This window comes from Erpetoichthys calabaricus, chromosome 3 (genome assembly GCF_900747795.2).
Source record: "Erpetoichthys calabaricus chromosome 3, fErpCal1.3, whole genome shotgun sequence".
In the NCBI taxonomy this organism is placed as follows: Eukaryota; Metazoa; Chordata; class Cladistia; order Polypteriformes; family Polypteridae; genus Erpetoichthys; species Erpetoichthys calabaricus.
Genome location: NC_041396.2, coordinates 138,164,050 through 138,188,914, shown reverse-complemented (window position 1 = coordinate 138,188,914; position 24,865 = coordinate 138,164,050). Strand labels below are relative to the sequence as shown.

Here is a 24,865-nt window from a genome sequence, read left to right as displayed (position 1 = left end):
TGGATGTGAGTGGTATGTGTGACTGATTATGACTGGTGTGAAGCCTGAAGTCCAAATATCAAATAAACACTTTCACAAAAAGTACAAGTATGACAGAACAAGTGCGCTTTTATTCAAGAATATAACTGAAGAAAAAAGAAAGCAGGTTTTGGTAAGTGCTTGATGTGACAGCTTGCGTGGTGCAATGCTAAGAACTGCTGACTCCCAATCAAGAGCTTCTGAGTTCGATGCTGGCAGCTTCTCAAGTTTGCCGTTTTGAGTAGAGAGCTGCTATTATTGTTAATACTATACAATAAAAACATACATTTGATTTACGTCTGTAACAACCGCAGTAACTTTATAGTGCTTGTCAAAGTTAGCGTTCACGCTCGCCCCGATCTGACACTGCTGTTTTCAAATAAAGACGCGCAATAACAGAGGTGAACTCAGATCGGAGAAAACAGAAGCCCTCCCCGCAAGAAATGTCGACTCACATAAAAGAACAACGCAGCTGCACCAGGCGTAAAGGCGAAAGTCTGGCGTCATCCTGCCAGTCACCTGTCCTTCAAAGCAACAGCACGGCTTACAGAGCTTGCCAACGCTACACCATCCAGATCTAAACACTAGCGTGGTGTATGTGCCCCAAAAAAGTCTAACTGCATTCTCATACCATTGCTCGCATACTAAAGTGTCAGCAGGTATTTTTCGTGGCATTACACATGTAATTTGTGAGCATGCCTTTGACAATCAAACAGAGGAAGCTCTGCAGTTCACTTGTGACTTTATGTTGTAGGAAGATAAGTAAATAAATCAGCTCGCATGTTATTTATTTGGATCAAATAAAGACGCGCTATAGCTATTTATCTATCCCCTTAGCTGTTTTTATATATACCAGCAAGCCCGCGATTCTCGAAAGAATCGCAAATCCAAGAATGGCAATCACTTTCTGTTCCCTCCGATACTTGGAGGTATGAAATATCATGGGGGGTGGGTGCGTCCTGGGAAAGTTCATTTAATTAAATAAACATATTTGTTGGAGCTGTGACTCAGTTGTAGGCGCCTTCATTTATTGTTTTTAGCCATGCAGTTTCGTTTTTGTGTTTCTATGGCTGTGTCGTCAGCGAGAAGTCGTTTGCTGATGGCGGCAGATTCGCGTGCTGAAGTGGCCATGTCGGCGGATCCAGGCATGGAGGGCTACATTACTAAACGAACGTGGTATATGCGGTGGTGTGGGCAGTCGCATTCGGGCGGCTGTACAACCTGGCGTGCACGCTTTACCTCAGGTTTAGTTTACAGGTTGTAGCCATGGTAAAGTTGTCATTTAATTAAATAAACATATTTGTACTAAAGCGGTGTCTTTGTGTGGGCACCTTCGTTCATGCATTTTATCCATACGGGCTCGTTTTTGTATTTCCGTTAGTGGAGCTGTTTCTTTTTGGAGCCGTGACTCCGTTAGCTATAAGTCGTTCACTTTTAGGAATTATAATCACACTTAGGTTTATTACGGAGCATTCGTTTATTGATTTCTTCCATCTGGTGTCGTTTCTGTGTTTTCTGTGGCTGGACTGTTAATAATGTTTTACTGTAATACTGTAATGTGATTCAAATATGCTGTGTAGTCTGGACCTTTGTGGATTCCGTACTGTAATACTGTAACGTGATTCAAATATGCTGTGTAGTTGGGACGTCTGGGGATTCCGTACTGTAATACTGTAATGTGATTCAAATATATGCTGAATTGTTTCATTTTTGTTTTCTCCGTGGCTGTGTCATTAGCTATGGGCTCAGATTTGTATTTCCGTTAGTTGAGCTGTTTCGTTTCTGAGCCGTGACTCCTTTGCCTGGGAGCTGTTTCGTTTTTGAGCTGTGACTCCTCTGCCTGTGGTGTTTCAGAAGCGCGTTGTAGGCGGCAGTGCGCGTCGAAGTCTGGACGTCTGGGGATTCCGTATTGTAATACTGTAATGTGATTCAAATATGCGCTGAAGCGTTTCGTTTTTGTTTTCTCTGTGGCTGTGTCGTTAGCTATGGTTTCGGATTTGTACAGCCTAAGCAAACGGCTGGGTCTGGTACATCTAATCTGTGTTTTCTGTGGCTGTGTCGTATCACACTATCACACTGGTAGGCGATTCGTGACATCCGGTTTACAACATTCTCGTTTCTGTGTTTTCTGTGGCTGTGTCGTTAGCTATGGGCGGGCTCGTTGCAGTGCGGCAGTGCGCGTGAGCCTCGATGCGTCCTGCGTCCATCCAGTTTACAACCTTCGGTTAGTAATATGGATTATATAAAAACAGTTATAAAGACACTTGTTCATGTTAATTGCAGTCTCAATTGTTAAAAATAATATTTTAAAAGGAGCATCCCACATGAAAATACAATGATCTGACTGACTGACAGTGCATACCACTTTATATGGTTAAAAAGAAAAAAAAATAACACTTTCTTTCCAGCGGGGAATCGAACTTGGGTCTCTAAGGCGCAACAGGCCTGCTGCGCACTGATTGGCTGAGCAGTCTGTGTCAACTATTCGCGACTTAGTATGTATCGTGATCGTGATTTAGAGAGAATAAAAGTGAAAAAAAAACGGAAACTTTTACAAGTCCTAGAAATGTACACCATGTGTTACAGACGCAAACCAAGTGTATCTGTGTACTGTATAATATTAACAATAAGAGCAGCTCATTACTGAAAACCGCAAATATAGGAGTGAGTCGGGATCGAACTAGGAACTCCTGATTACACCGGGAGGTTTGATTACAAGTCAGCAAATCTTACTACTACTCTACGGAAACTGTTGTGTTTTCTTTAACCTTTTGTGAAAGTGTTTACTTCATCTTTGGACTTCAGGCTTCATATATTATATAGTTTATGCCTACATTTTGTCATTTACTACTAAAATATGAAAAATGTTTCTGTTTTGAAAATGTGTTTACACAGATTACTGTAGAAACGGAACACACATGAAATGTGTGTGTTCCAAATAACGATCTATTATTTCCACTCAAAAACTCTAGCAGTTCAGTCACTCCCAGATAATCAAACAGGGCATGAGCTGGGAAAACTTAGTGAACGTTCTACGACGGTGGGGGATGGAATAGGCGGCTGCTTGCTGGCTGTCTTAATCGGCACATTTAGAAGACAAAAGAGAGGTGAGAACAGTTTTAAGGTGGGCCGGATCTACGAGTTTTTTCGTAGACTCTGGTAATTCTAGTGTTAAAGAGCCCCAGTATGAATGTGGGTGTGTATGTAAGTAGACCCTGTGATGAACTAGTACTCTGTCCAGGTTGTTTTCCAACATTGTGCCGAGTACTGCCAGTATAAGCTCTTGCCCCTCCAGAAATGTGTTTCTGAGTTCAAGTAAGTGGGTTTGAGAATGACTATGACTTTATTAGTTTGCTAATGAACACATTTGCTTTGAGATTACCATGAATTGTTGACAAAAACAAATGATATTTCCAAAGGACCATAACAGTATAAAGGTGAATTGTGGAATCAGAGCCAGAGGTGTCCTACAAAGTCCTCATTTTTCTGCTGAATTATCCTTATTTACAAAATGAATTCTGTGTCACATTACACAGCTGTTCTAGTGATTTTTCAATCGTAGACTCCATTTACATAATCTTAGCAAGTCTGAGGCAGTCTGTAACACACTCACTTGAAGCTGATTGCCTAATATGATATACCTATCAACCATCTCCAACTGGTTTGTGACTAGCTGCAATAAAATTAAACAATTTTTGAATTGGTCATTTTACTATTATATAGAAATCAGACATCTGCTTATGACACAACTAAGATCACTGCAGCCAGTAAAAGCTCACACATATCCTCTTTTCTGTAAAATGGTTGAAGTCTGTGTTAGCAACAGGAAAGTAAGAAGTCTTCGAAAAGAATGGTCCTTGATTGGTTGTTTGGAAATGACTTATATATAAAAAGTAGGACCATGAGACAAAAACCGCTGTCTGCACATTATATCACATGAAGATTTAAGCACCAAGTGATTGGCCAGTATGAAGCACTGGAATCACTGGGATTTTAAAAAGAATGTCAGGTGTGTATTACCACAGACAGTGGTACAAACATGTCAGAGCTGTTCAGCTTCATGACTGAAAAAGTCTTCGGTGTTTTACACATAAGATTCATCTTTCTTTGTCATAATAAGTGCACTTTATAAAATTGAGAGCAGCTGCCTGGCGCGGAGTACATAGGCAGCACAATTTAATAGGCATGAGCGTTTTATTTTTTAACTATTTATTATTCCAAGCAAATGTCTTAATTTTAAGTTGAAGTATCAGCAAAAGTCTCCAAAGAAATGCTATGGGGGTGGGGGGGGGGGGGGGGAGGAGTAATAGTGTGCCTGCCCAAATTACATTTTTAAAATGCTTGTTAACTAAAAGACCTTAGTAATTCTCCATTACTTCTGCCATTTCCATCCAGATGTCATCCTTTTTCTTTCGCCTTTACCAGAGACCTCCTTGGTGATTTTAGCCACAGAAATATTCCCAATTCCTCTGCTTCTGTCACAGTTACCTCAGTTTTGCAATTAAATATTTCTTATAGCATAGTTTTGATGCCTTGCTTGCACCAACTAGTTTCATGGTGTTGCTGGCTGGCATTGGTAAATTTATGTAATAATAACAGAAATCTTTGAAAATTGACAGTTATATTGAAATCCTTTGCTTTATTGATGCTTTAAACACATTAAGAAAAGATTTCTAAAATAAGGTTTCTGAGGATCCATTTTGCTTGCTTAAGCCATCACACTTGGGCATGCCAGTCACTGTACATGTTATGGGAATAGTGGGGACACTTTCAAAGCAGTGCTCTCAGCAGAGATAGATACTATTTCTATGAAGTCAGCACTTGGCCTTTTTCTCATCCAGGTACATTTAGCTGTCTGGTACTGTCATGAGGCTATGTTCTTTCATGCATTTGTGGAAGTCAACATTTCAAACTTAATGATAATTGTTTGGATTGCATACTTTACATTATAAATGTTTACTTCATTTTTTCTGCTTGTGATTTGATTTGACCTTTAGGTGCTTCAGAGGTGCAGTGAATTAGAATCAAACTGTGAAATTCACTAAAAATATTATTTACATTTTCGTAAAACAGTTTTTAAATTGGACTGTCTTGTCAAAAGATTTTAACCAATACATGCACTAGAAGAATGTTAATTTTCAAGAAGTCTAATTTCTTCCAGTTAAGATGACAAACAACTCGCTTAACCAGAATTGAAAATAAAATGCTTACGGCTTTTGCTAAGAATAGTACTATTTAACTTTTTGTTAACTTGACATTTTTCCTTACCATAATTTAAATTATTTACAGTACCCCAGAAGTGTAATATTTTACCATAACAATTGTTAGAACATACTACACAATGTAATTGGAAAACACTAATTATATGAAACCACATCTCCATCTTATTTGCATTTACATCGCTTAGCAAATCAGATGCTTTTATCCAAAGGGACTTACAAAAGAGGTCAACATGATCAAGTAAACATCAGTCTGGGGAACTGTTTTGGAGCAAGTTCTACAGGACAAGGTTGTGAAATTGATCATTACAAGTGAGGAGAAAGAGTCTTCAAACACTTCTTAACACTTGAATCCCTGAAGCCTACGAAAAAAGTCTTAATGCCAGGCCACCTTAAAATTTTCTTGCACGTCATCATCAGCATCTTTGTTTAGCAAATGCCTCAAGCAGCAAGCAGCCTGCTATGCCATCCCCCACTAATGCAGCTGAAGTCTTAAACAGACTTGAGCTGGGAGAACTTTGTGTATCTGGGTGTGAGGTGTCTTGAATTGTATAGGGTTAATAACATGTCGTTATTAGGAATACATACATTTCATGTGTGTTCCATGTCTCCAACAGTCTGGGTAAATGTAGGATGACAGGAAATACAAGGCAAGAAATGTTGAACACATAGCTAAAACAAACTTTTTTCATGTTATAGTAGTAATGACAAAATGCTGATATAAAGTTTATAATGTTTGAAGACTGAAGTCCAAATATCAAATAAACACTTTCACAAAAGATATAACAAAACAATTGCACTTTTTTTCAAAAATGTCCGATTCAGTCCTGGAGGCCCACAGTGGCTTCAGGTTTTCATTCTAACCATCGTCTTAATTAGTGACCAGTTTTTGCTGCTAAATAACTTCTTTTTAATTAGCTGTTTCTTTTTCCTTAACAATAATGAGACACAAAGCAAGCCACCACATGACCAGCTCATCTGTGGCCATCACACAGTATCTAAAAATAAAGAAATATGAATGTCTTGGTAAAATTGATCTCTCAGTTCACCAAAACATTTTGACAGTGTTCTTAGAAAAAACAGAAAATTAACAATTTTGGGAATGTCTGCTGTGGCAGAATGAGAACAGCATCAGGCCATGGAATTAAATACCGGGCTTAATTAACAGGAAGAATCGGATTCTCATTAAGAAACTAGTTGGAGAGAAATTGGTTGGATTTTGAAGACCCAATTTAGCTGGTCATTTGTTGACTTGTTTATCGTCTCATTTCTTTTTGGTTGTCATTTAATAAAGGAAAGAATCAATTTAAAGGACTGAATACTTAAAAACAGGGCTATTAAAATGAAGGCAAAATAAATTAATTAGCAGTGAAAAGTGGTCACTGATTAGGAAATGAGTTAGAATGAAAATCTACATCCACTGAGGCTCTCTGGGCCTGGAGTTTGAAACCCCTGACCCAGATCGTTGTAGACACTGAACACACTTGAAATGTATGTATTCCAAATAAAGATATAGTATTTACCCTAGATAGATAGATAGATAGATAGATACTTTATTAATCCCAAGGGGAAATTCACATACTCCAACAGCAGCATACTGATAAGGAAACGATATTAAATTAAAGAGTGATTAAAAAAATGCAGGTATAACAGACCATAACTTTGTATCATGTTAACGTTTACCACCCCCCATGGGTGGAATTGAAGAGTCGCATAGTGTGGGGGAGGAACGATCTCCTCAGTCTGTCAGTGGAGCAGGACATTGACAGCAGTCTGTCGCTGAAGCTGCTTCTCTGTCTGGAGATGATATTGTTTAGTGGATGCAGTGGATTCTCCATGATTGACAGGAGCCTGCTCGGCGCCCGTCGCTCTGCCACAGATGTCAAACTGTCCAGCTCCATGCCTACAATAGAGCCTGCCTATCCAGGCGTGAGGCGTCCTCCTTCTTAATGCTGCCTTCCCAGCACACCACTGCGTAGAAGAGGGCACTCGCCACAACCATCTGATAGAACATCTGCAGCATCTTACTGCAGATGATGAAGGACGCCAGCCTTCTAAGGAAGTATAGTCGGCTCTGTCCTCTCTTGCACAGAGCATCAGTATTGGCAGTCCAGTCCAATTTATCATCCAGCTGCACTCCCAGGTATTTATAGGTCTGCACTTATTTATAGTTTTGCAACAATGAAAAAGGATTCAAACCTTTCTATCCTCCGAACTTTTGCACGTGGCAGGACTCCGAGTTATATTGGAAGTCCGATGTATATAGGCTGAACAGGACTGGAGAAAGTACAGTCCCCTGCGGCACTCCTGTGTTGCGGACTACAGTGTCAGACCTTCAGTTCCCAAGACGCACATACTGAGGTCTGTCTGTAAGACAGTCCATGATCCATGCCACCAGGTATGAATCTACTCCCATCTCTGTCAGCTTGTCCCTAAGGAGCAGTGGTTGGATGGTGTTAAAAGGACTAGAGAAGTCCAGAAACATAATTATTACAGCACCACTGCCTCTGTCCAAGTAGGAGAGGGATCGGTGTAGCATGTAGATGATGGCATCCTCCGCTCCCACCTTTTTCTGGTATGCGAACTGCAGAGGGTCGAGGGTGTGGCGGACCTGTGCTCTCAGGTGGTGAAGCAGCAGCTGCCCCATGGTCTTCATCACATGTGACATCAGAGTGACAGACCAGAAGTCATTCAGCTCACTAGGATGTGAGACCTTTGGGACTGGGGTGATGCAAGATGTTTTCCAAAGCCTCGGGACTCTCCCCTGTTCCAGGCTCAGGTTGAAGATGCACTGTAGAGGACTCCCCAGCTCCAACGCACAGGGCTTCAGCAGTCATGGCGATACTCCATCTGGACCCACTGCTTTGCTGGCACAAAGTCTCCTCAGCTCTCTGCTTACCTGGGCTGCTGTAATTATGGGTGGGGGGAAACTCTCTCCTATGCTGGCATCAGCAGAAGGATGGGTGGAGGGTGCAGTACTCCGAGGTGAGAGTGGGTTAGGGTGGTCAAACCTGTTAAAGAAGTTGTTCATCTGGTTTGTTCTCTCCACGTCTTTCTCGATGGTGGCACCCCGCTTCGAGCTGCAGCCAGTAATGATCTTCATCCCATCCCACACTTCCTTCATGCTGTTATTCTGCAACTTCTGCTCCAGCTTTCTCCTGTACTGCTCCTTCGCCACCCTGAGCTGGACTCGGAGTTCCTTCTGCACGTGCTTCAGCTCATGCTGATTACCGCCTTTAAAAGCCCTTTTTCTTGTGGTTCAAAAGGCCCTTGATGTCACTTGTAATCAATTTCCCATTGGGATTAATAAAGTGTCTGTCTGTCTGTCTGTCTGTCTGTCTGTCTGTCTGTCTGTCTGTCTGTCTGTCTGTCTGTCTGTCTGTCTGTCTATCTATCTATCTATCTATCTATCTATCTATCTATCTATCTATCTATCTATCTATCTATCTATCTATCTATCTATCTATCTATCTATCTATCTATCTATCTATCTATCTATCTATCTATCTATCTATCTATCTAATCAATCCATGGCTTGTTGTTAGCATAGCAGCGTACAGTGATTACTGGAGCTACAATGTCCATACAGAAGTTGATGTAGTCAGTAGTGCAGTCAACAACCTCCTCAATGTTCTCATTATGTGATCCCTGCAGGATATCCCAGTCTGTAGTTCCAAAGCAGTCTCTCAGAACCTGCTTGCCTCAGGGGACCACTTCCTGAATGAGCGTGTGGTTGTAGGTAGCTCCCTCACTCTGGGTTTGTAGTGAGGCCGAAGCAGAACCAGGTTATGATCTGCTTTCCCAAGCGCAGGCAGTGGGGTGGCGCTGTATGCGTCTTTAACGTTTGCATACAGTAGGTCAACAGTCCTATTTCCCCGGGTGTTACAATCCACATACTGGGAGAAGGCAGGTAATGTTTTGTCCAGCATCACATGGTTAAAGTCTCCAGCGATTAGCATAAGCGCCTTGGGGTGCTGCGTTTGCATGATGACGTGTCCAAACTCTCTGGGTAAGTAATAGGGACGCAAACTTACGGCCAACAGTTCAGTGTCCCTGCAGCAAGTGGAGATTTTTACGTTTACATGTCTAGAATTGCACCATCTTGTATTTACATAGAGAGCGAGTCCTCCTCCTTTCCGCAGGTATTTGCGTCTCTGTCCGCTCTAACTGTGCTAAACCCGGATAGCTCCACGTTAGCATCTGGGATGCTAGTTGTTACCTACATTTCACAAAAGCACAACAAACTGCTTTCTGTGTAGGTCCTGACATTTTTCACCAGCGCGACCAGTTCATCGATCTTATTTGGTAGTGAGTTCACAATTCCCAGGATCACAGAAGGCACCGAAGGTTTGTAACGCCACTTTCTCACAAGCCGCCTCGCCTTTATCTTAGTGCCGGCTCTGCTGCCACGATACCGCTTTCTTATCTCGTTAGGTAAATAGGGAACCACACCGGCGTGGGCATTTGTTCTCAGCTCTTGAAGATAACTACTTGAATAGACAAGTCTCGGCATGTAAAAATCCATCTCCAAGTAGTAAAAAAAGTAGTAAAAAGTGTCCAGGGAATGAGTACACATAAAAGAAAGTGGTAGGAGTGATCAGTTAAATAGATAAAATAGATAAAAAGGTAGAAAGGTAAAGTCGTACACAGAGCTGCTGGAAAGGCTGCCACTCGCGGCCGCGCCCGAGTCATATACAATTCCAGACACCTAACTCCCAAATAAACAGTGCCTGACTTGACTTCAGCAGCCTCGGTACCTCACTGAGCATGCTGCCAGTGTTGATTGACACATTTGCAAAACAAACACGCTGATGAAGAGGTGCGAAGGAATTTAAGGTGGTCTGGCATTATGGCTTTTTTCGTAGGCTTCAGGGATTCTAGTGTTAAGCACATCGAGAGAGTCAGCACTTCAGATACAGGTGGGCAACTTGTTTTACTAGTGGGGAACTACACATGAAGAGACTCTGGAAGGCATCTTCAAGATATTTTTTTTCTTTTTTTTTTTTTTTATAATTTTATTGATTTTATTGAAATCACACAACATTCCATGCAAACAGATCAATTTTTCAAAAATATGATTGAAAACAAATCAACCCCCACCCCTGAGAGCATGGGCAGCAGAATAAAACTTCCTAGTAAAAATAAGTAAATAGATAAATTAATGTGAATATAGATAAATGGAAAAGAAAAAGAAATGGGGAGATAATCTGCTTCCTCAGTGCTTTAAAAGCTTATTGTAAAATGTTATTGATCCTGCCAGGTTTTGAAAAATTTCTGCACAGATCCTCTAAGTGAGAATTAGATTTTTTCCAATTTCAAATAATATATAACATCAGTTACCCACTGACTTAAAAGGGGAGAGTTAGGATTCTTCCAGTTTAACAAGATAAGTCTCTGTGCCAATAATGTAGTAAAGGCAATCACAGTTTGTTTGCCCTTCTCCACTTTAAGCCCATCTGGGAGTACACCAAACACAGCTGTTAATGGGTTAAGAGGGATTGTGACACCAAGGCTGTCTAAAAGGCATTTAAAAATTTTGGTCCACAATGATGTTAATTTGGTGCAGGCCCAAAACATGTGACCCAGTGAGGCTGGAACTTGATTGCAGCGTTCGCAGGTTGGATCTTGCCCTGGAAACATTTTGGACAATTTTAAAAAAGACAAATGTGTTTGATATATAATTTTGAGTTGAATACAGTGGTACCTTGGTATACATCCTTAATCCGTTCCAGATCCTTGGACTTATACCAAACAGGACATATACCAAACAAATTTTTCCTATAAGAAATAAAGGGAAAATGATTAATCCGTTCCTATGAAAAAAAATCCTATTGTTATTGGCATAGTATACATTGATGGGGTTGTATAAAATAATTTAAACATTGCTTAATACTAAAATACATAAATACAAAAGCAATTAGATGAAATAAATGAAAATTTAACCTCACTTTACTTTTTTTTTTTTTTTTAATAACGTCTTTGTTTTTCACAATCATAGATACCATTGTTCTCGGCATATGTATGCAGCAGCCAAGTCCCGGATACGCATGCCACCTTCACACTTTTCAACAATCAATTAAAATTTATGCGAAAAAATACAAAATCATGTGAAAATTCACAGAGTTATAGCGTGGGTTGTTCACTGAATGCAAGCAACTGGCGTACTGACGCTCATGGGCAGTCGTGGCTTTGTCTCGAGAGAGGTAAACAAGGGAAGCGAGCGGTGTTCTAGCACGCGAGTCATATTCCAAACAAAGGTCGTATACCAAGCAAAATTTTTCGCATCCAAACCGGACGTATACCAAGTTGGACTTATTCCAAAATCGGACGTATACAAAGGTACTACTGTAATTGTATGCTTTACGCATATGGAGCTCGAGTGAATTCTCTGCATTGCTACCTTCCATTCCTTTTCTGAGATGTTGAGTGAGGGATCCTTTTCCCACTGTCCTCTTGGATCTTTGAAAGGGAGGGACTGTAAAATGGTTTTATATATTGCAGAAATTCTGTCTTGAGTCATTGAAACTGAGCAATATTTTTTCCAACATAGAGGGAGGTGAGGAAAATTGGGCAGGTTCTAATTAACAAAGTTTCTAATTTAAGATAGTGAAAGAAATGTGTTGCTGGAAAGTTAAATTTAGAATGTAATTGTTCGTAGCATGCAAAGACGTTGTCTATGCACAGATTTCTAAGTGATTTAATCCCAAATGTTTTCCAGACATTAAAAACTGCATATGTTTGCGAGGGTTGAAAAAGGTGGTTCTTGTGCAGCGGTGCCACCGATAAAAGATTCTCTATCTTAAAATGCTTCCTACATTGGTTCCATATTCTGAGTGAGTAATGCACAATTGGGTTGTTAGTATATTGGCGATAACTTGCATTTATTGGGACACAAAGCAAGGAATATAAAGAAGTACTGCAGGATTTTATTTCTATTGCAGACCAAGCCTGTATATGTTCATCTGTTTCTGTCCATGTCCAGGTTTTTATAGTTTGTATGTTTGCTGCCCAGTAGTAAAATTGAAAGTTAGGTAGAGCCATGCCACCTTCTGCCTTTGTCTTTTGTAGGGTCGCTCTTTGGATACGTGGATGTTTTGAATTCCAAATAAATGTGGTTATGGTTAAATATAATTTCCTAAAAAACGATTTATTAATGTATACTGGGATGTTTTGAAATAAAAAGAGAAGCTTAGGGAGGATATTCATCTTAATAATGTTAATTCTTCCAGCTAAAGTGAGATGAAGGGTTGACCATCTATGCAAGTCTTGCTTAATTTTTTCCATTCAGACAAAGTTGATAAAGAGCTTTATGTTTACTTGTGATGTTTACCCCTAGATATTTAAACTGATCTGCAATGATAAAAGGGAAAGTGTCCAATCTAATATTGTGTGCATGAGAATTCACTGGAAAGAGCACACTTTTAGTCAAATTAATTCTGAGACCAGAAATCTTTTGAATTTCTGATAGTGCTGTTAGGACTGCAGGCACAGTATTTTGAGGATCTGATATATACAGTACCGTATCATCTGCATATAGAGAAATTTTCTGTTCAAGTCTGTCTCTGGTAATCCCCTTTATCTCATAACAGTTTCGACATGAACTGCCAGTGGCTCAATGGTGATTGCAAAAAGTAGTGGTGACAAGGGGCATCCTTGTCTGGTACCACGTTCTAGTTTAAAGTAGTCTGAATTAATGTTGTTAATACAAACTGAAGCTTCTGGATTGGTATACAGTAATTTGATCCATGCACAAATGTTTGGGCCAAACCCAAATTTCTCCAATGTAATGAAAAGGTAGTTCCATTCAATCATATCAAATGCTTTTTCTGCATCCAAGGATAATAAAATCTCTGGGATGTTTGACTTTGCAGGTGAATATATTACATTAATCAGGTGTCGAAGATTGGAAGCTAAGTGTCGGCCTTTAATAATTCCTGTTTGATCTTGTGATATTACCGAAGGCAGCACTTTCTCCATCCTTCTAGCTAGGACTTTGGAGAGTATCATAACATCATTATTCAGAAGTGAAATTACCTGTATGATGCACACTGTAATATGTCCTTATTTTGTTTAGGAAAGATGGTGAATAATGCTTCGTGAAAAGTTTGAGGTAGAATTTTATTGTCTCTAGCTTCTGTGAATGTTGCTAATAGGAGGGGAGCTAGCTGAGTGGAGAACTTCTTATAAAATTTGGCAGGGTAGCCATCGGGGCCTGCTGCTTTCCCACTCTGAAGTGACTTTATAGCATCTAATAATTCTGATAGTGCCAACGGTTTATCCAATTCTTCTGCACTAAGAGTATCTATTTGTGGTATCTCTAATGAATCCAGAAATGCATTAGATTGTGTGTTGTATTCTTTAAACTCAGTAGAATATAAGGATTTATAGTAGTCTCTAAATGTGTGCATTATATTTTTATGGTCAATGATTTTTTCTACATTTGTGTTGGTGATTGCTGGGATTGCACTGCGAACTTCTTGCTTGTGGATTTGTTGAGCTAAAAGCTTATTAGCTCTCTCTCCATGTTCATAGTAATGATGTCTTGATTTATAAATAACTTCTTCAGTTTCTTTGGTTGTCAAGAGCTTGAGTTGTGAATGCAGAGCCTGCCTTTTCCTATGAAGAGCCTCACTTGGACACCTGGCATGTTCTTGATCTATTCTAGTAATTTCACTGGTTAGCTTTGATACCTGCTTGGTTTCCAATTTATTTCTGTGGGAAAGATGTGAGATAATCTGTCCTCTTAAGAAGGCCTTCAGGGTTTCCCAGAGTATTCCTGCAGAGACCTCTGAGGATATATTTGTCTCTAGAAGAAAACTGGGCTGTTTTAATATAAATTCTGTAAAGTTCTCATCTGCTTTTGTTTTAATATAAATTCTGTAAAGTTCTCATCTGCTAATAAAAGTGGGTTAAGACGCCATCTGCGAGATGAGTACGTGGGGCATAATGATTTTAGCTCCAAGATCAGAGGGGCATGGTCAGAAATAACAAATAGTGTCGCGTAGCAATGATGCACTGGTTAGTAGAAGGAATATGTTCTTGAGTTTGGGTTTAGAAATCTCCAGGGGTCTGATAAGTTGTGATCAGTTACAAACTGTGTAATTGTCTTTGCAGTGTTAGATGTCATCGCCCCTGTGACAGGAGACCTGTTCACATTGGGAATGGATGCATATACATTTTGGATGAAGTCCCTATCATCCACATTGGGTGCATAAACATTTATCAAAATCACTTCACAATTAAATAAATTACCCATGACATTCATGTATCTCCCTTCAGGATCAGATACAACATCTGATACTACAAATGAGACTGTTCTATGGATAAGAATTCCCACATCTCTAGTTTTTTTTGTAAAGCTGGAATGGAACATTTGGCCAGTCCAGAATTTTTGCAACTGGAACTGATCCTTGCTTAATAAGTGGGTCTCCTGTAAAAATACTATTTTAGCGTTTAGACCTGTTAGGTGAGAGAATACTTTTTCTTTTTAATTCGTGAATCACGCCTTTAACTTTGTGAGCTGGAATGTTAACTGTCCCGTCTTGGAGATATTGATTCTGAATTTTTGATGTCATGTTGTAGTGTTAACCGAATGTGGGACAGCTTTGACCTTAATTTCTAATTTTCCTAGGGGTTATTGCCATGCAGTCTATTGTTAAGTTGGTAATTATAATCATAAGGATTAAAAGGATAGATTCGAGATAGTGTGCTCTCATTCTCTCCCCCCCAGTCCCCCCGCCCCCCCCATTTTTCCTCCTCATGTGAGGCTAGACCCCACTTCACAAAGTCCCAGTCCTCTGACATACCTAGAGACAGAGCATGTCCAAAACAAAGCAAGCCCCCCAGCAATGGTGTACGAGGATTAAAATTGAGATGTCTATTGCCAATACAGTCTAAATACTATAAGCATAAAAAAAAAAACAATCTTCAATAGTCTTGAAATGATAAGATAGTAAACCAAGGGAATGGTGTTAAAAAGTGGCCCTGGATAAGCATAGTAAACACTATTGCAATAATAACAACAATAAACCAAGGGTATGATGTTTAACAGTCTCCTTTAGAATAGTAAAAAGAGAAAAAAAAGTTAATAATTTAATTTCTTCCACACATTCAGTACATAAAAGTGTATAATTGCAATGAAAACATAAACAGATAGTGACTGAGAAGGGAAAAGGACGTATAATTACGGTACCAGTGTCATTGCAAGCAGATCAGATAGCCGGTGATATCTTCTTTACGATGACATGACAGCTTGCGACTCACAATCCTATTTCAGGAAAGTGTCGGGATCAGCTTTCTTAACTCTATCTGCTTCCTCCGTAGAGGTAAAGATGTAATGTTTGCGTTGAATATCCACTTTCAGTTTGGCAGGATACAAGAGGCTGTATCTGATATCGGCTTTTCGTAAGCACTGTTTAATATTATAAAAAGAGGTGTATCTGATATCGGCTTTTCGTAAGCACTGTTTAATATTATAAAAAGAGGCACGTTTAGCAGCTGTTGAGGGTGAGAAATCAGGGAAAATACGAATGAGATTCTTTCCAAATATAATCTCGTTTCTGTCTGAGAAGTGACATTACATTTAATTTAGATTGTAACTTCTCGAACCGCACAATAAAATTCTTAGATTTAGATGTGTTCGATCCCTGTATGTGATAAGCTGCTGCCATCTCGGTGTCTGATTTAAAGTCCTCTCCAATTATTTGAAGAATAGGTCAGCTACGAATTTCACTGGGTTTGGACTTTCACAATCCTCAGTTAGACCTTCGATTCTGATATTATTACTTATGCATCCATCTTCCAGAGCAGCAAGTCTGTCTCAGAGTTTTTTGCATTTGGAATTCACAGCTGTTGCTTTTCCATCAGAGGTGGATGCTAAATTTTCGGCTGTTTCAATTTGAGTCATGAATGTTTGCTTAACTAAGTCTTCCAGCTGATCGGCAAGTATTCTCAATTTAGACACATTTTCTTGAATGTGCTCCTCAATTTTTTCCCGCATATCTTTAAAGGCTGCCTCAAAGCGATTATATACACGTTTCTCCGAGTCTTTTTTATCTTGCCACAGCTCTTGCAGCTCCCGCTGCAGCTTCTCGCTTGTCTTGAGCATACCAATTATACCATTTATTTCTTTCTTTATATCTTTCTTTATCTCTTGCTTGAGCTCAGCGATCATTACCTTCAGTTCGGACAGATCATTTCTGCTTTCGTGCACCGTAGATGAAGTGGCAAGCTCAATTACAGCCGATGTTCCTGGCTCGCGAGGAATAGATGAAAGCGCACACTGCAAGGCCTTTTCCAGTTTCAAGTGATCTTCTGGAATCGGCGAGGTATCGTGACCTGCATCACTTGCACATTCACTCCCATTTTCGCTCTCAACTGGAGACAATGCAGTGGATTGTGGTCCCGAAAAGTCTGGGCTTTCGCCTCTCTGTTCCAGGTCAGCCTCTGAAAGGCCGTACCTTGAACTTGAACTTGGACCACGGCTAATGGAGCTCCCCCTCAGACATCCATCTCCCGCAATGGACGAGACTAAATTCAAGATATTTTAAAATGACACCCTTGTCACTCTTAGATATCGGAAATGTATTTTGAGATAACTTGAAATAACTTCTGTGCATTTTGAAAATTTCCAAATATCTGTGTGTGTGTTTTCCATGATTTCAGTAAGACCTCCTATTACTAAGGAAATTATTTTGATTTTCAGTATTTCAAAATATCATTCTATTTCATGATATTTCAAAATATATTCAAGATATCCTGCATTTCAGATGATTTCACATAGATTTGAATTTTACATATCTTATGTACATGTTTAGATATCTCAGATTCATTTCCTGATATTTTAAAACGTGTTTCTGATTAATTTACAATTAAGAAAGAAAGAATAAACTATGTATTTTAATTGAAGATAGCTATATCAATTTTGATGTGTCACAAATGCATTCCTCAATATCCCAAAATAACTTAAAATGCATTTTGAGGTATCTCTAGCACACGTTGAACCTTTACTAAAATAAACAGGAACTTTTAAAATAAGAAAAAATTTACAGGAGGTGATTTTGAGGTCAAAGTACATTTCAGATAAATTAAAATTACCTTCAAGGTCAGTTATTTCGGAATGTAATTAGCTCATCTTGAAATGTTATTTTGAGGAATGTTTGATATGCTGTATGTTAAATTGCATTTATGATCAAGTTGATTTTATACCTGGGAGACAAGCACCAGACAGCACAAGACATTTCATTGATATCATTGAATATGTTGAATCCAAATCTATCCCCACTATTTTATTGGCTCTTGATGTAGAAAAAGCATTTGATAGTGTTCATTGGCTATATGTATTTGAAGTTCTGAGTAAATTTAATCTTAAAGGACCCATCTGTAAGGCTATTCTGTCATTATACTCGAAACCTTCAGCTAGAGTTTTTACAAAGGGGCTGTTGTCAGCCCCCTTTGACATTTCAAATGGAACTAGACAAGGTTGCCCTGTCTCGCTTTTAATATTTGCTTTCATTAGGGAGCCCTTTGCTGAGTACATACGTTCTAATCAGGGGAATTAAGGTGTTCACATTGAACCTGCAGTACATAAAATTGGACTATATGCAGATGATGTACTAATTGTGTTAACAGATCCTTTTAATTCCCTGGAATTGTTTCAAAAAGTTATAACTAGGTTTACAGCTTGTTCCTATTATAAAATTAATGGCACAAAATGTTAGGCCCTTAGTATAGCTATCTCTGCCCATTCACTTTCAACAATGAAAGCCAAATTTAAGTACAATTGGGAAAATTTGTCACTATCATATTTGGGCATGTCATTTACAAATTCTTCAAAGGAACTAATAAATATTAACTTTCTAAATTTATCAAATAACATTAATAAAGATTTTAAGCACCTTAAGTCACTGTTATCATGGGTAGATAAAATTTTAGCAACAAAAATGATTGTACTTCCAAAGTTCTTATATCATTTTCGCACCATTCCTTTTCTGCTTCCTAGCAAAGTTATAGAAACCTTGCAAAAAGATATATATTTAAATTTATTTGGAAAGTTGGTAAGCCCAGAATAAATAGATTTCCTCTGACAAGACTCAGCCCTATGGGAGATACGGCAATCCCAGACCTGCACGACTACCATAGAACAGTAATGCTAAATCAGCTGAGACAATGGTGGTCTCTTAACAATTCTAAACATTGGGTTCAAATAGAGTAGTACATAAGTGGATATCTGGATTTGGTAGATTTGCTTTGGCTTATTCAACTTGGATGTAATTTACCCTCGTTTTTATTAACTTCAGTTTCTTCATCAGTGTTTGTTTGGAAATATTATCAACATAAAAATAAAGAATGTTGTCTTCCTCTCAAAATGCTTTCTTTAACGATATTTCAGCATTTAATCCCAGATTTAAATCTATGCCCATGGAAGCAAAATGGATTTAACACATTGGCCTGCCTTTTTTCCGGTAACAGCCTTCATTCCTTTCAGTATCTCCATGAACACTTTAATATCTCATATAAGGAATTCTGTAAATATCTTCAGGTACACAGCTGTATTAACTCCCATTGTCTTGAACCTATTGAAAGCTGTACCTCCTTTGCATGATGGTTTGCAGATCCTTCTTCTAAAACTTCTTCTTCCTCTTTCGGCTGCTCCTGTTAGGAGTTGCCACAGCGGATCATCTTCTTCCATATCTTTCTGTCCTATGCATTTTGTTCTGTTACACCCATCACCTGCATGTCCTCTCTCACCACATCCATAAACTTTTGCTTAGGCCTTCCTGTTTTCCTCTTCCCTGGCAGCTCTATCCTTAACATCCTTCTCCCAGTATAATCAGCATCTCTCCTCTGCACATGTCCAAACCAACACAATCTCGCCTCTCTGACTTTGTCTCCCAACCGTCCAACCTGAGCTGACCCTCTAATGTTCTCATTTCTAATCCTATCCATCCTCGTCACACCCAATGCAAATCTTAGCATCTTTAACTCTGCTACCTCCAGCTCTGTCTTCTGCTTTCTGGTCAGTGCCACCGTCTCCAACCCATATAACATAGTTGGTCTCACAAACACTTTATTTATTACTGGATAACAGAAGTCAATTTTCAAAATATAAATCTATCTTAAAATGGGAAAGAGATCTAAGCCATGTTTTTTCTGATGAGCAGTGGCTCTTGGCAGAAATCTACACATAGCATTAAACTATCTTCAAGCTAAGTTCAATATATCTATAGATGACATCTTACTCCTGTGAAATTAGCTAAAGCTTATTCAAACTGTTCCCCTTTATGACAGTGTGGCAAAAATGGTACTCTTATACATATGTGGTGGTCTTGTAAATCAATTAGTCATTATTGGCTGGAAGTTCAGAAATTTCTCTCATACTCTTTAAAACTAAATATTAAATTGACTCCTCTGTTAGCTTTGCTTGGATTGGGGATAGACAACTATCAACCAAATTGTCACACGTTTATTTTACAAGCGTTATTTGCAGCAAGACTGATTTTAGCTTGACACTGGAAATCATCTATTTCCTTAAAAGTATCTGAGGTCTTGGAAGAAATAGACCTTTGTGCTTCTTTTGAAAAGCAGTTGCAATTAAAAATTATACTTTCCCTAAATATGAAAAGGCTTGGTTATACTGGTATAAAGGCCCATATATTAAATAAAGATGTTGCTTTAATTTAGTTCTGTAAACTAACTTTATGATTGCACACATTTAACAAGTATTCAGTGAGTTTGAATAGGTGAGGATGCCCCCCCCCCCCCTTTTTTGGTTGTTACTTCACTACTGTAACTGTATATGTTAATAGTAATGAAGTGCTTTCTCTTTTAGTTCATGGTTCACTGTTCTATGTAATTTTCATGTATTAACTTTCCCTTTAATGTTTTGGGTAACATTGATAAATAGAGATAACCTCATTGTTGTGTGATTATGTAAGATATAATTTTACAGTGTTGTTTTCCTCTGTACTTCGGATTACTTACCCTTTAATAAAATTAAGATATATTAAAAAATGCATTTGTATATAACTAATATATAGCACTTATTTTAGATAAATGACATTTTGGGTACTTTTTTAAATTTACAGATTTAATGTTTTATGAGCAAGGCTATTTATGTGCATGTTTGATCTCAGAAATGATCAAAAAGTAGTATGTGTAGATAAAATGCATTTTTATTGCTGGTGTTATCAATGCCTTTCAAAGTGTATTTAACTTCTGATGTTAAATAAAGGCCATTATTCAGTCTGACTGTTGGGAGTGCCTCAGCAAATGTGTAATTTTAGGCCTGATCAGTCCTTTATTTCCCAGTATTCAGTATCAATAAAATCTGTTTTTTATTAACCTTTTATTGAAATAATTCATGAATGAGTATGCTGTTGTATACTATGCCTGATCCTGTAGGGACTGTTTCAATGGAAAAAGTAGCATGTCATTTTATCTGTGTGTCATTCAGTCCTTTTTAAAGGCTTTTTACACTTTAAATGACTCTTACTGTGAGTAGTTTCATTTCAGTCATTGCATTTTCTGTACCATATCTTTTTTTTTTTTTTTTTTTTTTTTTTTTTTATCTCTCTCTTGCAGACTCTCAGAAGAAGCAGCCAGATGATGACTCTGCTTTTGGCCCAGCCACCAGCACCAGTCCCTCGGATGTCTTCACAAATGACACTAATAGTAACAGCAGTAGTAGCATCTGTCCTTCATTTTCATTGCAAAACGTTAGCACCCAGCCTCACACATCTGAAACAAATGTAGCATCTTCAAGCCAAGAGGAATGTGAGTATTATTGACTTTCCCCACCTTCCATGTTAGAAACATTCACCTTAAGAGCACTTTTTGAAATTAAGTCAAGTCAGTGACACAGGAATGTTTTTTTAGAGCAATTTGTCATATTTTTTATATTGGGCTGTTTATAATGGTAGCAAATCTAACCACCTTGATTCCACAGGGTTTTCCCAGAAATGAGCATTTTGGATTGCTCATGTCGCATGTTCTCTCAAGTGCATGAAAAAATGAGCCAGTAGCAGATTAAAAAAAAAAAGGAATAAAATTTTCAAAGTTAAACTTATTTTCTTACTAGCATGAGCTGAACTTTGGGTCAAGTGTATTTCGAGATTATAGACAGCTGACACTACATGAGGAAAATGGGGCTATTTCATTTGGCTTTTCTCATTGTGTTAGGTAGTACTTTTTCACCCCATGCTCTTGTCACTACCCGACTGTGTATGGTATTTATTCGTGTGTCTCTTAAAAGTATGCAGCTGACCAGAATATCTTTCACACATACTTTTAACCTGATGTCAAAATGTGCTTTCCTCAGTCTACTAACTCTATACATCTCTACTTTCAGAATACGAGAATGCATGCTTATAATTTAATTATTGTGTTTATTTTTGGCAAACCCATTAAGTAATGATTCCATAAATGTTCAAGTATTTTCGTCTCTCTGTGAATTGACGTTCCAGTCATTAGAATTTCAATCCAGATAATACCATACATTTTAAGAAGTTGAATAATGCAGTTTTTTGATGAACAGTAGGATTATAAAAATTAAGCAATTGTTTGCATCTGAAATTAAGTTCATTCAGATGTTTTCTGGTTTGCCCAGGAAAACAGCAGTTTATATTAAGATGGTTTTAACAAGGACTTTTCTTCACTGTTGTTGAGATTACAGATAAAATGGTAATCTGTCTACAGTTATTGTAAGACACAATACATTTTCCTCCGTAATGGACAGAGAATAGGTTACCCTGATAGAAATAATTTCTTTGCTTCTAATAATGCATTCTGAATTGTATAAAAAGATTTTAAAAGACTGTCAGCCAGATATAGGTTTTGGTCATCCTTGTTACTGTGTCTAGTGACATGACTAAGCAATGTGGCAATTTTTTGTGGATATTTACTACATATTGGGAGCGCTAAACTGTCATGATCTAGATAAAGCAATTTTAGGTTGATATTTAACATTTTTGTACTGAGCAGGCCATAATTTATCAGGTTAACTCTTATAAACCTTAAATAAAGCTTGCTGATAATTCAGTTTGGCTTGAGGGTAATGGGTGTTAAGTGTGAGGCACATGTTCAAGTTTGTAGTGGTCGTGAGAATACTAAGATTTACACCATCCAAAGATGGTAGTTTTTTTTTTTTTTTTTTTTTTTTTTTTTTAATTTTATTATGTGGACCCCTGGAACATATCGTGCCTTAACCCGGTATGCACACACTTACTTTAGTATTGAAGTTTCTCTGTATGTATCTGTTAAACAAATAAAGAAGGAATAAAAATCTATTATACAAACAATTTGTCCCACGCACCTACCCGGATGGGCCACTTCAGATTGGGTCCCAAGTTTTGCCATGCAACGGGCAACACCTAAGCATCACAACAGTGCTGATCCCGAACAGGCCTGACCCCATTGGCTCTCCAACAGTTTTGACTCTTCTGGGGATGGGGCTCCCGAGGGCTTTCCTCAGTCCCCTTCATAATGCGAGCAGCCTTCCAGTGGGTGGCTACACCAGAGCTACTCCCACGTAGAGCAGAAAGAAGTCCTTTTTGTCGTTTCAGAGCTGTGTGAAGTTTTTTTTTTTTTAATTGGATGGAGTGCCTATCCTGCCACCAACCCCCATGATTTCCCTGCAAGTTGGAGGACAGCTTGCAGGGTCAGATGCAGATTAACGTCATACACAGGACAAACGCAAATATTGGCAGAGTTTGTTGATTTTTGTAAAGCGTTTAACAGTTGCAGTGGCTGAGTCTTTGTTTGTTAGCTCCCATTCTTGTAATGCCTCAGATAACATTTCGTCCAGATTACTTGCTGTTTAGCTAGTTTCAACTGTCCTAGTCTGTAAAACATGAGATTCAAAATTCTAGTCTTTATAGATATAGTAAGAATTGTCAGGTACGAATCTATTGCTCTGGATGTCCAGCAGTCACAAGGTAGAGCGACTCTCTCTGCCAATCTAAGTGAATTTGTGACTCCATGATTCATATTTGCATATAGGTTTGAGATTGCTACTTCACTGAAATATTTGTGTGTTGGTAAATGCAGTGTGGTTCTAGCATATTAATCAGTTTTTGAAAGCCGTCACTTTCAGCAATGGTATACGGATGTATATCTTTGTATATGAAAATTGCCACAGACTCCACTATTTTGTTGGGCATGTACAGACCTGGATTGCAACTTAAACACAAACACCTCCAGTGGGGTTTGTTTCAGATTGTACATTTTTGCAGATTGTGCATCTGAATGGTGTCTTGTTAAGTGATTTTTGGACATTATGAGCTGTTTCTGCTCTATTTCACCTCCATTTTGCATATATTACTTTGCTTGACCATAGCTCTTCACTATCTTGTATTTTTGAAATCTGAAATGCACCTAGACATCAATCTTTAGCCTTGATGGCTCATTCAGTTTAGCGGCTTCTGCCATATTTTTTGATTGCCAGATCTTGTTGCGTGAGGCTGGCTATGCAAAACTAATGGGTTCATGTGCCATAAGTGATGTATATTTAAAAAATCGATCTCAGGATTTTATGAATCGATATCAGATTATTCAAATGAAGATCGATTTGAATCAAAAATCGATTTATTTAAACCCAGCTCTAAATAATATTACATGACTCCTAGTCATTGGGTATGTCATCCTTGTGGAGTACAGTTGCTGGACAATGTCAATTTACATGACTGATAATTGCTCTGTATGTCAGATTACACCAAGTGTATGCTGACTTCTCAGCAGTTTTTTGTGATAGCCGATAGCGTGCTGCCTGACTGAGTCGGTGCTGTATGAAAGGTTAACAGAGATAAGTTCAACTGCAGTCTCTGCCATTTTTTCTTTTCATCTTTTGTAGTATGTAAAACAGGAGAACTCTCTTCTGTTTGTATTGTCCAAAATACCCACATTCTTTATAAATCATTGCAGCATTATTAGAATTGTTCTTCCAGACAACCATTAATCAGTTGTCATCTCTCACATACACAGTGCTGCTCATACATATAAGCAAAAACAATCAAACTTGTTTAATTTTTTTTCACTAACATTGTGTAAATGAAGTGTATGGCTGAAAATATCTGGAAAAGTTGTCAAATGTGACGTGGCGCTTTATTGTGATATGTTTTATTCATAGTTGTCCCTAGTCAAAAGTAAATTTTAAAGGGCAGTTTTTAGTTTACAAACCAGAGTTGTTCTATAAACTGTTAGCTGGCTACTAGACTGTTCTTAACCCAAATGCTTTATGCAAGGCCCTCATAAATTAAGATTTTAAGGTACCCTTACAGAAAATAATTTATCATTTGTTGCTGCTTGTTGTTAAGACAAAATCCGCACGCATTTAACTTTCATTGAAAATATCATTTAATAAAGAAGGTGATTCAGCATTCAGAAGAATTATTTTTTCTGGAGTTGCTGAGGGCCCTAACCTGAATTTATTCTGTATACTAACTGCTCTGTGAGTTGTTAACAAATTGGAATCATTAAAGTGGAAACGGTTTTGTATGCGATATGTTTTCCTATTTAGAGTATCATCCTTTGCCATAAATCAGATTTTCATTTAAACTTCTGGTTCATTCAGTAATAATTGGTAAGACTGCAGCATTATATAGGCTCACTGGTGGATCTGTAAAAATAAATAT

At 38.3% G+C, this 24,865-nt stretch overlaps 1 protein-coding gene across 1 annotated transcript in view; it reads left to right on the top strand.

Moving 5' to 3' along the window:
- Nucleotides 1-24,865, top strand: part of zfand3 (zinc finger, AN1-type domain 3) — a 294,042-nt gene that overhangs the window by 177,715 nt on the left and 91,462 nt on the right. The window contains exon 3 of the mRNA XM_028797375.2: nucleotides 20,820-21,011. Coding sequence (XP_028653208.1) covers nucleotides 20,820-21,011 — 192 coding nt within the window. The remainder of the gene's footprint in view (nucleotides 1-20,819; nucleotides 21,012-24,865) is intronic.